Raw genomic sequence first — 16,598 nt, 5'->3', positions numbered from 1 at the left:
GGGCCACCACCCTCGTCCTCTGCTCTACTATGACCATCGTGGGATTCTTAACCACTTTTTTTTTATATAAATGTATTTATTTTTGGCTGCGTTGGGTCTTTGTTGCTGCTTGTGGGCTTTCTCTAGGTGCAGCGAGCGGGGGCTACTCTTTGTTGCGGTGCGCGGGCTTCTCGTTGCAGTGGCTTCTCTTGTTGTGGAGCACGGGCTTCAGTGTTTGTGGCACGCAGACTCAGTAGTCGTGGCACACGGGCTTATTTGCTCCGCGGCACGTGGGGTCTTCCCGGACCGGGGCTCGAACCCGTGTCCCCTGCATTGGCAGGTGGATTCTTAACCACTGCACCACCAGGAAAGCCCTTTAACCACTTTTTTAAATGAGGGCCCCACGCTTTCATTTTGTAGGCAGTCTTGATGGTAGGCTTTGGCGTCCATACAGTCTCTACTTGGCTGTGGATAAAAGTGTGTCTTCTGATGAAACTCTGATTGTAGACGCTGAAATTCAAATTTCATCTAATTTTCACGTGTCATGTAATATTATTCTTTAAAAAAATTTTTTCCAAACACTTAAAAATGTAGAAGCCGTTCTTAGCTTGCAGGTCATGCGAAAACAGGCGGTGGGCTGGATTTGTCCGCTGTGGTGTGGTCTGCCGACCCCCAACCAGGGCATGCCGGAATTTTCCTCTTGTCACAATTCTGGACCGGGGCCGGGTTCCAGGGGTTGATAGGGCTTGCTCTGTACGGGTGGTGCCCGCGTGCCACCTGCAGCGTGGGTGCAGGAGTGGGTGTTACCAGTGACAGAGCTGTGCATCTACATTGCATGCAGTGGGTGCTGCCGTGCAGGGGCACCGGGAGGTCAGGCCTGAACCCAGGGGTGAAGGTGCGCGTCCAGCAAGGGGGCGAGGGAGGCTCGTGGTTCGTGGCTGCTTTAAAGCTGCGTCCTGGGCTCGGGGCTGGGAGAGCAGGAACTGGGCGGCTGAGGGACCCGCCGTCGGGTGGCAAAGGTAAGACCAACCTATAGACACGCGGTTACTGTCAGCACGAGGCCACCGTGGCAAGTTCACAATCACTCGTCAGGCGAGCCCACCCAGAGCACCCGCCCCGTGCCAGGGAGACGCACATTCGTGAGGGTGAAGCACGGGGACACCCCGGGTGCTGGGGAGGCAGGTCGGGGAAGAGGATGGAGCCTCGACGAGCTGAGAGCTGTGAAAGGACCGTGGGTGTCCGCGTGGGACCACCAGCTCTTTCAGCGAGAGGGCACCTGGAGCAGCGGAAAGAAACAGGGACATTCCTTGAGGGGACAGCCAAGCACCAGGCCGAGATCAGCCTTCAGTCAGGGCGCCCTGGGCTGATAGCCGGAGAGCGTGGTGGCAAACGGGGCGTTTGGAGGACACGAGACTTCAGGAGGCAGGGACACCGGCCGGTTCACATGATGACATCAAACAGGAACCCAAGGGGATGAACTGCTCAGTCCGAGATGGAGCCTGTTTCCGGGGTGACGGCCACTGTGGCAGGCCCGCCACTTCCTTGGTCCTCTTCCGTCTCAAAGGCTGCCCGACGATGCTTCCACGCCCCACAGATGGCACACAGACTTGGTCTGAAGCACAATTCCTCCACTCTGGGCCCTGGTGTCCTTGTCCCTAAAATGGGACAAGACAGACTTCATGGGACCACAGGGGCGGCTGGACCAGACGATCCACGGACAGAGCCTGGCTGGTGTCAACACCCCACTGCACTTACTTCCTCTCTCCCTTGTCCCTTGAGGTGAGTGGATTTTTTTTCCTAGTCTTTTTAAAAATAGTGAGTCTGGGGCTTCCCTGGTGGCGCAGTGGTTGAGAGTCCGCCTGCCGATGCAGGGGACGCGGGTTCGTGCCCCGGTCCGGGAGGATCCCACGTGCCGCGGAGCGGCTGGGCCCGTGAGCCGTGGCCGCCGAGCCTGCGCGTCCGGAGCCTGTGCTCCGCAACGGGAGAGGCCACGACAGTGAGAGGCCCGCGTGCCGCAAAAAATAATAATGATGATGACGACTCTGGAGTCAAAGGAAGTTAGAAAAATAGCCCAGAAAGGTCCTCATATGCTTCACCCAGCCTGTGCCGACGGTCGCATCTCACACAGCAGATCAAAACCGGGAAACTGACGGCGCAGTCTACAGACTTTCCTTACTCAGGCGCCACCGGTTTACTCGCGCTGTGCATGTGCGTGTGCACGTGTGTGCTCCTGCGGTTTCGTCTTGTGTGGAGCCGGTCACGATACGGAATAGTTCCTTGGCCACAGAGGTGGCCCTCCTGCTCCCTCCATAGCCTGGCCCGCCCGTCACATAAATGGAATCACACGGTCGGTAACCTTTGAAAATGGCTTTTCTCAGCAGAATGTCTTTGAGATCCACCCAGATTGTCGCACGGATCAGCGTTGGTTCCTTTTGGTCGCTGAGTGGTATGGACGGGCCACGTTTTGTTCACACACTGACCTGAAGGACACGTGGGCCGTTTCCAAGCCCGGGCTGTTGCACAGAGAGCTGCTGTGAACTTCCAGGTACCGGTTCTGTGGGAGCGCCAGTTTTCATTTCTCTCGGATAAATGCCCAGGCGAGAGAATGCCAGATTGTATGGCACGCGTATGTTTAGTTTTTAAAGAAACTGCCAGACTCTTCTCCAGAGCGGCTTGCACCATTCTGCGTTCCCACTGGCACCTTATGAGGGAGCCAGCTTCCCACAGCCTCACCGGCGTTTGGTATCGTCGCTCTGTGCATTTTAGCTGTTCTCGTGGGCCTGGGGTGACACCTCACCGTGGCTTTCACTGGCTTGTCCCTACTGGCTGGTGATGAGCACGTTGCTTTTTGTATGACGCTGAGGCTCACGTGTCCAACCTATGGGGGCCCAGTGGCCCCGGCACCCCTTGCTGGAAAGACCGTTCGTCCCACTACCCCGTGTAGAATGAGTGGCTGGCGGGAAGCAGCCGCACGGCGCAGGGAGGTCAGCTCGGTGCTCTGGGGCCACCTAGCGGGGTGGGGGGTGGGGTGGGAGGGAGACACAAGAGGGTGGAGCTATGGGCATATATGTGTACGCACAGCTGATTCACTTTGTTATACAGCAGAAGCTAACGCACCATTGTAGAGCAATGATACTCCAATAAAGATGTTGGAAAAAAAAAAAAAAAGGCTGAACTGCTGGGGACAGCCGTCCCCCCGTTGAACTGCTTTTGCAGCTTTGTCAACAGCATCTGGGGGTGTTTGTGTGGGTCTGTTCCCAGGCTCCGTACCCTGTTCCACTGGTCTGTCTGTCCTTCCCTTAAGCCATGCTGCCTTGATTACTCCAACTATGTTGTAAGTTTTCACATCAGGTACAGTAATTCTTCCCAACTTATTCCTCCAAACTGTGTGGATTTTAAGACAGTATTTCCCCCTAGATTTCTATTCTAGTCTGAGACAAGCCCAGGAAATTTCAACACAAATTGGGTGATTTGGGAAATTTTTTAGGACTCTGGAAAAAGGTGTGTTTTTCCCCCACAAGGATGGATGGACACATTTCCTCTTTTTCTTTTCTTTTTTCTTTTCTTATTACGGTAAAATATAAATAACATGAAATTTACCATTTTAACCATTTTTAAGTGTCCAGTTCAGGACATTCACACAGTTGTGCAATCTCCGTCCCCAGAACGTTTTCGTTTTCCCCAGCTGAAGCTCTGTCCCCATTAAACAGCAGAGACTCCTGCCGCCCCTCCCCCAGCCCCTGGTCAGCACTGTCCTACCTTTTGTCTCTATGTATTTGACTCTCCTCGGGGCCCTCATATACGTGGAGTCACACAATGTTTGTCCTTCGGTGTCTGGCTTATGTCACTGAGTCCAGTGACTTCAGGTCTCATCCGTGCTGTAGCTTGAGTCAAATTTTCTTTCCTTTTTAAGACTGAATAATGTTCCACTGTGTGTTTCTACGCATCGTGTTCATCCATCCCTCGGTCAGTGGACGTCTGAGCTGTCTCCACCCTCTGCTCTCGTGAACTCGGGGTCCCTGTGCATCTTCCCAACTCCTGGGTTCACGCCCAGGAGGGGACCGGCCTCTCCTACGGCAGAGACCCTGGACTTGTTCGAACCTCTGCTTCCTTCCCTCCTCCCGTTGAGACCCCAGGGGCCACCAGCAAGGGGGTCCACGGGGCCACCGGGGGGAGCCTCCCACCCTGGGGTCCAGTGGGTCTTCGCTTTCTTTGCAGCCTCTGGCTGGTGGGGGCAGGAGGGGACACAGCACACAGGAAGCAGCAGCCTCTCGCTGCTCAGGGCCTGACGCGGCCTGAGCGCCTTGGCGGGTAGCGGTCGTTTCCCGGAGCTCCAGGTACCGCCCCAGAATTGTTTTATTAAAAGCATCATGTCTCCGGCCCCAGGGGCCAGAGAACTGCCCTTTTTCTTAGTTTGGGGGAAATTGGTTTCCTGCCTGCTTGTGAGCTTGAACAGATTACGCAGAAAAGCACTTTATCGTCTGCATTTCTCCCACGGTCTCCAGCCCAGCCCGCCCCCCCCCCACCGCTATTTATAGAACTGGGCCAGCGTGACTCCCGCCCCTGAGTGATGGTGGGCGTGGCACGGAGACCTGGGGTGTTTGGGGCGGAGTTTGGAGAAGCCTCTGTCTCCACATTGGCTCCTGTACACCTGGGGACAGGTGAGGCCTGACCTGGGTCCCCCTGGCCTCGCTGGCTCTCAGCGTTCTCGCCTGCAAGACGCGATGACAAGGGCGCCGTCCTCGGAGCGAGGGTCACGTTCCTCGGCCCGTGGTTCGCGCTCCGTTGGGAGCGGTCAGCGCTGTCCTGACGCTGTTACAGTATCATCTCTGGACCGAGCAGGTGTCCCCGCACACACCTGCTGGCACCACATACTAGTGGGAGATCCATGAAAGCTAACACTTGTCCCTGCGCCACAAAGCGCCCTCACGCGTTGCCATGGGAACTATCCTAATCCGGAAGGTTTTCCCCAGAGCCGGGCTCCAGGGTCCGCGCTCCCCAAACAGTGGTTCTTACGCTGGAGAGGGTGTTCCCTCCCCGACCCCAGACCCGGCAGCCCCACCCGACCACCAGGAAGGTGGAGGGACTCCCACGGGGCTGCTGGAGGGCGAGGAGGGCCGGCCGGGCCAGGGCTGCAAGCAGGCGGACATCTCCCTCGGTTAGGAACTCGGCCCGGGTGGTTCCTCCCTCCTGCTGGCTGCCCTGGGCCATGAGCAGAGCGGTGGTGCCCTGGGGCTGCCCCACAGCCTCTCCTAGCTGAGCGTAAGCCTGTGGCTTCAGCTGCTCAAAACATCCTTTATCGCTACCAGCCGGCCAGCCCCTCCCGAGCCCACCGAGACTGGGCTCTGCGGTCGGAGCTGGGCCCCGGCGTGGGGCGGGGCTGGGGCGATGGGGCCGCCCGTGCGGAACAGGACGGGATGCACCCGGCTCCGTCGGTCTCAGGACCACCTCTCGGTAGCGGGGAATCTGGAGCCCGGCCCTGGGCGGTGAGGGGCCTCCTTGGCGCCCCGCCCTCACTGGGGGTGACCCTCTTCCCTCGGCCCCCAGGGGACAAGGCTGAGCGTTCACTCTTTTGTTTCAAGCAGTGAGGGCTCCACTCGGCTGGTGGGGACCCTCCAGCCCGTGGCGCTGGCGGCTGTGACCCAAGGCCCCCCCGGCACGCCCGCCGGCTGCCCATTCTTGCCCCCCTCGGGCCACCCCTGCTCAGGCCCCCCAGCTCCGGCCCTCCCTCCCCTCCTCGGGCAGCTCTGAGCCAGCTCCTCCCCAGAGAGAAACTCCCCTTCCTCCCTCTCTCTGGCCCAACTGCCAACCCGCCTGATTCAGCTCTGTCTCCCCACATCAAAGGCTCCCGGGCCAGGGCTTGGCCCCGAGTCAGAACGTTGGTGCTCCGTCCGCAGCTGGAGCGAGAGTGTCCTCTGTCTGTCCACGTCGCTGCCATAGCGGCCACACTCAGGGTCCTCTGAGTGCAAAGGGAGAGGCTTTTCCCATAGTGATGGTGACCAGGTCCCGTCTGAACCTTTAACTGTTAGAATGAAGGCATCTTGGAAACACACACTCAAAACCCATCCCAGCGAGTAAAATTGCCGGGGACCCTGGATTGCCAGGCCTGGGTTTCGGTGACCTGGGCCTTCTCTGTCAGCTTGCGGAGACCCTGTCCCTGTCACGCAAACCCAGGTGGACATTTAAACTGAAAAGCTGAGCGAGCAGCTCCTGGCTGCCTGCCGCCAGGGGGACAGGGGGAGCCCTGAGAGAGCCTTGGGGAGTGAACTGGAGGTGGGTGGCCGCCTGGGCGTTGAGATCTAAAGGTACTGGGAAGGCTCCCAGCGTCCCACCTACCCCCGGGGCCCTGAAGCAGCTCCTCCATCCAGATACCGCGGGGCCTGGAATTCCACCGCCAGAGAATCTGCTGAGGGTCTGGTAGCTCTTCTGCTTCCAGAAATTCCTGCTTAAAATGCACCCCAGATGGCAGCCCACGAATGAAATCAGCCGGCCAGGATACAGGTGTGGTTACCAGGCTACAAGAAAGGCAAAAAGGAAATGAAGCAGGGCTGGGGGGAGGGGGGAGGAGTTTGATAAAGGAGAGGGTGAGGTCACCGGCCAGCACTTTCCCCTCCTGGGCAGTCACCCCCCCACCCTGTTCTCTCCTTATCAGTTTCCCTCCCACCCACCCACTCAGGTTTGGGAAACACGAGTCAGCCCCTCCAGCCCACCAACAAGTCTCTCAAAAAGCCAATGGCATTTATATGTTTCTTCTCTTAGAATCAAAGGTGTTTAAGGCCCGTGTTTGAAACTCGAAAGGAAACGCTGAATATAATTTCAGTCTCTTGGCTCGTCGTCTTTCTCTCTCACTGTCTTCATGGCCAGAGCGTGGCGCCGCTATAGCGAGGCAACATATCCTCAGGCTAATTAGCGTTGAAGCAGATTGCTCTTCTCTGTGAGCCCTTTCCATCGATCAACCTGTTTAAGGACGTCCAGGGTTAGTGCAGCTCCTGAACTTGATTATGCGTTAGGACCCAGAGGCTCGCAGACAGAGTGAAAAAGATCAGCGAACACGGGAGGGTGTTGGGCTACGTACGTGCTTAAAATTTCACGCCGTCCGGTGTAACTCTTGTCCATTACCACGATACATTCCCATGTGTCACCGTTTGCCTCTTGTGGTACAACCATTTTTTCTCAAAGCCAAACAGAAGCTCCAGCCAGGAAACTGCCAGCAAAGCTTCCCAGCTCAGAAGGTGGAATTCAGGAGTTTGTAAACGCTTTGGATGATAATTATAGGTCGGGGGACAAACCATTACTTACCGTGACATGTTTGGATTACATGTGGATTTCCCTTATCATCCTCCTCAGTACCATTTAGCGAACGTGAACTCTCAAACACGATGGTGATGGCGGGCCTGGAGCCCAGTCTCGGCCGACGCGTCGCCAAGGCCAAGGTGGGCTGGAGTCGGGCTGGGGAACCGGGTGGGCTCCCCTCCGCCCTGCCGTCCGCCTGGGGCCCTGGGAGCCAGGGCGCCTCTCCTCTCCTCGCAGGCTTGCTGGGTGTGGACCGACGGGACCCTGTGGCCGAGGCTCAGGCTGAGCTGAGGACCAGGATCACCTGTGGGGCTTTAAAAGTACCGACCGCAGACACACCTGTTCAGGAGGCCCGAGGCACAGGCCTGGGAGTCTGGGTTTGTAACAGTCTTTCCTGGGAGACTCTGATAAACCCGCAGTCCAACCCACCAGGGCCCTAGGAAGCCCCCCAAGCAGCAATTTAGGACACCCTCCGGTCACAAGACTCAGCATCCCCTGGAGAGGAGGGAGGGAGGGCCCTGGGCCGTGGACTGCCGGCCGCACCCCTCGGGGCTCCCGGCCCCTCCTCCAACGCCGGGCATCTCTCACCCGCCTCACCTTTCTTCTGATTCACGCGCGTCCAGGGGCCCCGCATCGTGAAGGGCACGTCGCTGGACCCCAGGGCCCCTGCCGGCCGCCTGTCCTCCCAGTTAACCGCGCCGGGATTATCCCCGAGGCGCCATCCCCCCCCAGCTTGACCCTGGCCGCGTGGCTCTCACAGTTACCACTTCAGTTTGCCGGAGCTGCGTCTCCGGCCACCCCGACCCCTAACCCCGCTCCGGGTCGCCGTTCCCCGCCGTCAGCACTTGACTGCCCCGCTGACCCTCAAAACGAGATGGACCTGGGGTCAGAGGCCCGTCTCCCACCCACGCCTCCAGCCGCTTCCCTTTCCCTTTGACCCAGCCCTGGCCTCGTGAGGTTAGCAAGAGAGGAGGTGGCCTGCGCGGGGCCCACCCCGTCCTGGGGGCGCCGGCATCTAGGGCGGGGCCCCGGGCCCGGCTGTGAGCCCCTGTGCGGCCCCCAGCACCCCCGTGAGGGCTGACCTCCTGACACGGGCGCCGCGTCCCCGTGTGGCCCCCTCGCACCCGTCCGTACAGGGCACACGAGGGGACTGCAGTCAGAGCTGAGAAGGGGAAACAGGAGGGGCGTGGGGACACCGGCACCTCACAAGGGCTGTAGCATTTCGTGTCCGTGGCGACTCCGAACGGGGCCTCCCTTTGGGCCACACGCTCCGGAGCAGTTTATTTCTGGGGCCCCGCCCACCAGGGCTTCCTGTCCGCGCACCTGGGGCCTTGGCAGGTGATGCTGGCGGAGGCTGGGGTCTCCGGATTTTGCCAGGTTTTAGTGACACCTTCAGCGGCCTCATTCTACATGTTTGTGAAGCAGTCATTCATTCAAGGAACCATTTAGGACCCTGTATGTCTTCTCGTAGGAGAAAAATGGGGCTGAAGATCCGGGAGTTCAAGGGCTGGGAGGCACAGCAGATTGTCCGAATGGGAAGGAGCTCAGGCCCCGTCTGCTTTGGAGCAGTGAATGCTGTTACTAGTTTTCACTGAGCGTGTACCACACACAAGGCGCGGCTCCCGCTTTCCTCACCTGCCTTGCCTGACTTCGTCCTCAGGTTCCCCCGGGCAGGCTGCCATCTTACTCCCTTGCAGACGAGGAAACTGGGGCTGAGAGACAGCCCTGGCGTCTTGTCCAAGATCACACAGGCGGTGAGTCCGGGCTTCCCGGGGGGGCTGACGTGGAGCTCCCTGCTCAGCACCCTCGTTAGATCTCGCCCTGGAGGGCACTTGGCCTCTCTTCGGGGAGAATTGGTTACAGGAGACCCCTCCAAGTGCGGTGAGCGGAGCTGTCCTCATTTGACGGATCTCAAGCAAGATAAAGCGTAACTCTGCACATATCAGCGGTCGAAACTCAAAACTTTAGCCTCCTTCTGCCTTTATACAGATTCCTTGGGCTGCTGGCCTCTTGGGGTGAACTTTTCCCCAAGAAATCAACTGCAGAGCCAGATTCGAGCTCATGCCAGCAGAATTTTCTTCTTACCTGCTGCCTTCAGCACTTAGAATCCCCCTGACCCACATGTCCCAGAACGTCTCCGCTACCGTTGAGTCCGTGGGGGACTCTGTGGATGGCATCTGGACATGTGGGTCCGAATCTACCATTTTTTTCAGCCCTCCTCCTCAGAAAGGCATCCAGATAAGAAGCACAAAATGAACGCCGAACGGCCCAGGCAATGTGCCTACGAGGTAGCTAGTTGGGAGAGCGGTTACTAGTTTTGCCTCTCTGTCTTCTCGCTTCAAAGGCTCATCAGGCTGGTGCCCCCAAGAAAATTTCCGTGCATCCCTATAAACCCTTAGAAAGGGCTAGAGAAGCAGACTGGGGGGGGGGGCCTTTCCCACATCAGGGCGCTTTTCTCCTCCTCCACCCGGAGCAGCCACACTCCCCGAAGCGCTTCCTCCTGGTGCTGGGATGCAAAGGGAACGGCTGCCAGCGTGCACAGCCCAAGGGGCAGAGGTCAGCCCTAGACCTAGTACCCCGACAGGCCGGCTCCTCCTGTCTCTTTCTGATGGGGTTTCGTTAGCTGTTCTGGCTTGGAAGGGGCCTCCCAGTGTGGCTGGTGGCCTGTGAGGGCGTGACTGGGACGGGGGAATGGGGTCTCCAATAAAGAGCAGGAGTCTTTACTAATTTCCACATGTCCAAATACTTGCTTTCTCTTCCTTTGTTTAAACCACAAATGCCAAGTCTCGGGGTATGTTTTCTCTGGGGGAGAAGGCAAGAGACCCCACCCAGCAATCACAGACAAAACATGGGCGAGATCTGTCCACAGTACCCTCGGCCCTCATCTCCGGGCTGACTCACGCAGTGGGGTGCTCACCACTTCCCTTGGGAATCCGGCCCAGGACTCGGGGCTCCTCGTGTGAATGCTTTCCCAGCTACTCAGCCCCGCGCTCCTTTCCTGGGGGGGTGGGTGCTGCAGCTTCCCTCGCTGGACCACAACTGTCGACTCATCTTGGCCCGAGATGGAGGTGGGAGGTGCGGGACCAACTCCGGAGACACTCAGCTGGGGTTGCTGTCATCTGTCACCTGCCCTCCCCCTGGGTGGTCAGCTGGGGGCGGGGGGGGGGCAAGCAAAGTGGCCTGTTCTTGTGCTCCTTCCTTTAGACTTTAAACTTCCTGCAGCTGGGAACTGCTCTCAGCCGTCTCTGTGTGTTTAGGGCTCAAGAAATGTGAGTGTGAAGTGAATCCCCAAATTCTCCCCGTTTGCATTCTGGGATGATCGGGGCCTCCTGCATGAGGTCTTCCCTTGACCTCCCACAAAGACCCTAACCCCAGAGCCGATGCTTTCTTCTCAGGAGGAGAGGAACTGAGCCTATTTGTAATCTGACGAGGTGGATTCAAAGCTTTCATCCAGCGTGAGGCCAGCTACCCTCTGTGTCTCATCTGTCCCCAAAGATAAAGCCTTGAACTAGTTCCCCTCCGTGAAGGGGGCGGGGGGCGGGCATGGCAATTATAGGCCATTCATTTCAGGTTGCTGGACCTGGTCTCATAAACCCCATTCACTGCGAGGTGGGAAGAGTAGTCAGGCACCTCCGGCCAAGACGGCACAATTCCAAGGAAGACTTTCCCTCTAATTAGTCTGGTATTTGCTAAAACGGCTCTTACTTTCCTTATTGTAAAACCCAGAGGACAATAGCTCCTATTGCCAGCCCAATACGGTGGGTTCCTGGTCCCTCGTTCCCTGACCACCGCCCGCCCCCCGCGGTCCCTTCCCCCACTGAAAGGGGGAGGCCGACACCCTGTTCAGTTACTAATTAAAGAAGGCCAAAAAGCCTTCGATTACTGCTATTGTTTTTTTTTTTTTTCTTCTCACTGTACTGCATTCAAAGGCAATATCTTTAGCAGAGCGACCTCCTACTCGCTCAGGGAAGAGAAGAGGGGGTTCAGAACTTAAAAAAAAAAAAAAAAAAAAAAGCAGTTGGAGGGCCGGCCTCAAACCATGCTGGCCCCATTGGTTGGTGCCCTGCTACTGGGGTCTGGAATAGGGTCCAGGGCTGGAGCTGGAGCTCTGCCTCCGAGGGACCTTGGCTACTCCCTCTGGGGCAGCTCACCCAGGGTGCACTACCCAGACTTGGGGACATCGGTCCCAGCCGAGCCTCTAGTGACTTTCGGGCACCAAATCACTAATTCAGGCCGGACGCTGTCCCAGAAGCGGTGGCAGCGCGCGTTTCCCATGTGGAAGCACTCCTCTTGGTGGACCCGCGCCGCGTCAGCGTTCCTTGTCCCAGGGATGGCTCTGCTGGCTGCTGTCGAAAGGGGTGCAGGACCAGAGGGAGTGGCTCGGGTTTGTGAGGCAGAAATCTCAGATCACTCCGAGACTCCCGGGGGAGAGTCAAGCAGGATAGAGCGCGTGTGAGTGTTTGATGTGAGTAGAAAAGCTACTACGCGAGTCCCGGAGCCTCCAGCCCCGCAGGCCCTGAGCCGGGGGCTCCCGCAGGAGCGCTGGACGCCCCGGGGGCTGCTGGCGCGTGAGACCCCAGGTGCTCCCCGAGGACCGGGGCGAGTTCCGGCGGAGGGGCCGGGGGGGCTGCGGAGGGGCCGGGGGGGCTCCCCGCGCGCGCCCGGGGGTCGGGGCCCGCGGAGCAGCGGGCGCGCGGGGAGCGGGGGCAGGTGCGAGGAGCCCCGGGGGCGGGTCGGCGCGGCGCGGCGCGGCGGGGCGGGGGCGGGGAGGAGGCGCGGGGCGGAGCGCGGGGCCCGGGACCCGCCGGCCGGCGCCGGCCCTGCACTCGGAGCCGCGGCCGCCACCGCCGCAGCCAACTCGGGCCCGAGTTCCCGGCCGCGGCGGAGAGGAGCGCGCAGCCGCCCGGCCCGAGCCCCGCGCAGGGCCCGGCCTCCTCCGCTCGGCCGCCGCCCGCGCCGCGCCTCCGCCCACCGGCTCGGACCGGGCGCCGCGCGGGAGCCCTCGGGGCAGGGAGCGCGGGCTCCGCGGGGGCGACCGGCCGACCCCCGGGGCCGGGCGGACTCTCGGCGGGACCGGAGCGCAGCGCGGAGAGTCGGCGCCCCCGGCCGCCCCGGCCCCGCGGGCGCTAGAAGGGCCGGGCCGGGTGGAGAGCGAGCCGGAGCCCGCGGGCCTGACGAGCCGCGGACGCGCAGGTAAGCCTGGCGGCGGCCGGGAAGGCAGAGCCCGCGCCCCGCCGCCCGACTTCCCCGCGCCCGGGGACCGCGAGCTCGGCCCTGGACGGGTCTGCGGGGCCGCGGCCCGGCGGCGCGGGGGGCGCGCAGGGGAAGGGGTCGCCGCCGCCGAACAAAGCTGGGGCCGCCCCCGGCCGGCAGGTAGCGACGCTCCCCGCCCTCCCGGCGGGCGGGTGTCGCCGCTTTCGGGCCCCGGGCGGCGACCGCGGAGCCGCGGGGAGCTGCCCCCGGGCGCGCAGGCTCGGCCCCGGCCCATCCGCGCGCCGCGAGCCCCCGAGCTTCCCGCGCGCTTTTCCCGGCTCGCTCGGGCCCAGCTGGGGTCGGCGGTGGGGTCTGCGCCCCGCGCCCGCCAGACTGTGGCGAGAGCTGCATCTGGATTCTCTTAACCCCCGCGAGCAGTGCTAGTTTGGTGCCTGGATTCCCGCCTCAGCCCGAGCAGGTCTCCGGCTGGTCTTCCCAGTTTTCGGTTTTCTTTCATTGCACCTCCGCTCGCGCTGCCTCTTCCATCCCAGCCGGGAGAGGTGCGGGGTGGCCCTTCTCCACCTCCTCGTGGAGCCTCGGGGGATAGTTGGCCGCGCACTCTAGTCAGAGCCCCCGTTCCTAGATGTTCTCATCCTGCAAGTCTTCGTGAGAGGCCATTCCACTTGTCTGGAGCGGGACCGCCTCTGTTTTACAGAGAGGGGGGAACTGAGTGGTGACCCAGCCGTTCTGGGGAGCTTGCTCTCCACTTTCCCCCGGGCCTGCTTCACTGCTTTTGCCACCGGGCTACTTGGCAACAGCTTTCAGTTGCTACCACCCTGGGCAGAGTTTCCGCCTGGTACCTGGAGGAGAAAGGCCAGGACTGTGTGACCGGTCTGGCGGCCAAGGAAGTGCCCACTTGCCAGAGCTGTGATGCCATGCCATCGGCACGGGTGCGGAAAACTCCGGTGGGGCAGAGAGTCAGGCTCCTGGCCAAACACCAGCACCCAGGCAGGCACAGGGCTGGAAGCTTGGGCCGACCCCTCCTGAGGCCGGCCCTAAGGCAACAGAGGGGCCAGGGCGCAGTGGGCACACCCTGGGAAAGCTGAGGACCCTTTCCTGGACACCGGCCTTCCTGCTGCTGGTTCAGACGTGCAGTTTACTTATCAAAGGCAAGGCTCCAATCTCAGGCGTGGGTGAGCGAGGCCCGGCCCCGAGCTTGTGCCCACACGCCCGCCGGGAGCACACGCGCGTCCCCCGGCAGACCCGCCGACCTGTGGAACGTGGAAGGCTGAGTGGTGGTTTCCTCTGTTTCAAAATAGCATCTGTTCTCCCTTCACACAGAAGGTCTGTGGTTATAAATAGCGGGAGGAAGGAGGTGCGTCTCCCGGGAAGGAAGGGCAGTGCTCAGAGCCCTCTGCGCGCTTGCGGGAGGAGTGATGTGGCTGGGCTCTTTGTGGGGAGGCCCAGGCCGGGGCCCAAGGCCAGAGGCAGACGGGGGCCAGGTCCCTGCCCCAAAAGGCGCAGGTAGAGCAGGCGCAGGGAAGGGGGTTCGTGGAGCAAAGCACCTACCGAGGTGACATGTGGATAAGGACCGAAGGGCAGCCCCCCTTCCTTTCCTAAAGAAAGCCAGCCCTCGGGCGTGGGACCCGCTGGGGCCTGCCTGCCGGGGAGCAGGAACCAGCCCTGCTTGCCCAGGCCCCGACTTCCCGTGTATTCCAGTGTGAATGTGTGAGCAGGCGTCTGCGCAGCGTGCCTGAAAGCAGCCCTCTTCGTGTCCTTTGGTCGCGCTGATGTCTCCAAGGGTGTCTCGTTGGCTTGAAACAACTATGTTCTGAAAAAAAAAAAAGTCTGTGCCCAAAGTTTAAGCCAGATTGCTGGGAGCCACGGGCTGTGAAAAGAAAAGATCGGGGGTTGTTCTTCACCTGCGTATTTCACCCTGGTCCTGCTCTAGCGGCAGCTGGAAGATTTTTTGTTGGCTCTTCTTCAAGAAGGACAGGAGCCCGGGCAAGGCTGCGCTAATTTTCCCTCCGGGGATGGTTGGGCGAGGAGGGCTTCACACGAAGCGCTAGTCCTGGCCGCCTCTGAAGTAAGCACCGTCAGCCCACAACGCTCTCCTGTCCGCTGCTCTGGTCTGTGCTCCCGAGCTCCTCTCCAACCTGCCTGTCATTCGCCCCCTCGTCATCTTCCGAACAGGCCCTCAGACGCCACCCGTGCGCCCCACACCTGAATGTGGTCCTCGGAGTTTCCAGTGGTTGGTTGGTTGGTTGTTTGGTGCTGTTTTTGTAGCCCCTTCAAGTCTCTCAAGACTCACCACAGCAGATGTAGGAACCCCGAGTGAGGAGCGGACGTGGGGGTTCCCCATCCTCACCCCAGGGGTGTCCCTGGCTGGTTTCTATTAAGTGTCTTCAAACCGCCTCCAGCAGAGTCCAGAGAAACCCAGCAGAGGGGCTGGGAACGGACACTGTGAGGATGAAAGGCCCTATCGCTTTGCGTCTGAAACACCTTTCATGGTAAAAGTCACCTTCTCTCAGCCTAGCTGGGACGAAGTGAGAGAGTGGAGTGGATTATACACACCACCAAACGTAAAACAGCTAAATAGTGGGAAGCAGCCGCACGGCACAGGGAGATCAGCTCGGGGCTCTGTGACCACCTAGAGGGGTGGGACAGGGAGGGTGGGAGGGAGACTCCAGAGGGAGGGGATATGGGGACATACGTATAGCTGATTCACTTTGTTACACAGCAGAAACTGACACACCACTGTGAAGCAGTTATACGCCAATAAGGATGTTAAAAAAAAAGAAAAGTCACCTCCCCATCCCTGAGGAGCGACCGTCCACTCCCCCAGGCAGAGAGCTGGCAGAGCTGGGCGAGCGGACCTGCAGTCTGGTCCAGTCCGGCCAGCCTTGGCAGTGACGGCCCTCTCCTCCCAGCCCCCAGTCGCCTCTGTGTACCTGGGTAAATTTAAGCCTCCACCCCCTCATCCCAGTTTTACCCACTGGCTCTTGGGCTCGCCCTGCTGGCCGCTGGGCAGCGTTTCCAGACTTCCTTGCCCCTGTGCTTGCGGCTGGGTCTTTCCCAGCTGTGCGGCCTGAGTTCTCCTCCAGACTTTCTAAAGCTGGCCTCTCTCCTCCCGGCTTCTGCCCGCGGGGCTTTCTTCCCAACTCTTTTTGGAAGCTGCTTGGTACTGGGGGAAGCTCTCCCCTGAGCCCTCCAAATAGCAGGCACAGAAGTTCCAGGGAGCTCAAGCCTGGCCGCCGAGACTCTCGTGCTGACCGTAATTGTCGCCAGCCCAGCCCAGGGCCCCAGGGCCCCCTTGGGAGCAAGCACAGGCCCTAAAGACACAGGGGTGTTTTCTCAGACACAGGGGTGTTTCTTTTTGCACCCCGACCCTCCAAAGCCCAGGAGGACCCGGTCCGCCTGTATGCCCTGTTCTTGTGTGAGGTTTCGAGGGGAGGTGTGCTGGCGGGAGGGGTGCATTGTAGCATCTCCTCTGGGGGGCTCAGTTGTCTCTCCCGTCATGTGGGGCGTGAGATTAGATTGCCCTGGAGGCCCTTCCAGTTCTAACAGCCTGTTGTTTCAAAAAGCTCTGGTTGGTTCCATTTTGGAAAGCCCTCTGCTGTGGACCAGGCCTGGGGGTGGGGAGGCAGCCAATCAAAGGCGTCCGTTCCCGATGGAGGGGCAGCGGGGCTGCTTTCACAGAGTTACTGTCTCACCCCCTGCAGGCCTGCAGGCAGGGCTTGTGGGCCAGCTGGAGGCTCAGGCTGTGCTCCTGGCTTTGGGCTCCGGCCCGGAGGGGCCCCTGCGGTTAGTCGGCCTCCCAAGGATGGCTCGAGGCCCTGTGTCCAGCCGCTGGTGACTTAGGGGCCAGGGCCTGAGTTCCTGGGGGCACCCAGGGTCCCTGAGCCCCAGAAATGCTAACCCGTCCAGGGTCACTCCTGTCTCACTAATTGATAAAGGGTCAGCGGTGGATTTCCCGAGGTCTTGGCTTCAGTTGGAGAAGTTCTTGGTTTACAGACTTTAGCCCCCGAAGGTCACGTCCGAGTTACCTGGAATGTCCAGTCAGTAGGTCTGCTCTGAGCCCTGCTGGGAGAGCAAAAGAAATGGGAGCGAAGCTTTTCTGCCACGGGCTCGGG

At 60.3% G+C, this 16,598-nt stretch overlaps 1 protein-coding gene across 2 annotated transcripts in view; it reads left to right on the top strand.

The window, feature by feature from the left end:
* Window positions 1-11,676: 11,676 nt before the first annotated feature.
* The window catches only part of WNT5B (Wnt family member 5B), a 90,684-nt gene continuing 85,762 nt past the window's right edge, over window positions 11,677-16,598 (top strand). Inside the window, exon 1 of one of the 2 annotated variants that reach the window (XM_067008471.1) lies at window positions 11,677-11,737. In XM_067008471.1, coding sequence (XP_066864572.1) covers window positions 11,736-11,737 — 2 coding nt within the window. In that variant the 5' untranslated portion in view covers window positions 11,677-11,735. Of the gene's footprint in view, window positions 11,738-12,420; window positions 12,466-16,598 lie in introns of those variants that run through there. The other variant, XM_059081376.2, reaches the window with a different exon arrangement.

This window comes from Kogia breviceps, chromosome 12 (assembly GCF_026419965.1).
Source record: "Kogia breviceps isolate mKogBre1 chromosome 12, mKogBre1 haplotype 1, whole genome shotgun sequence".
In the NCBI taxonomy this organism is placed as follows: domain Eukaryota; kingdom Metazoa; phylum Chordata; class Mammalia; order Artiodactyla; family Physeteridae; genus Kogia; species Kogia breviceps.
This window is presented reverse-complemented; position numbering and strand designations above follow the sequence as displayed.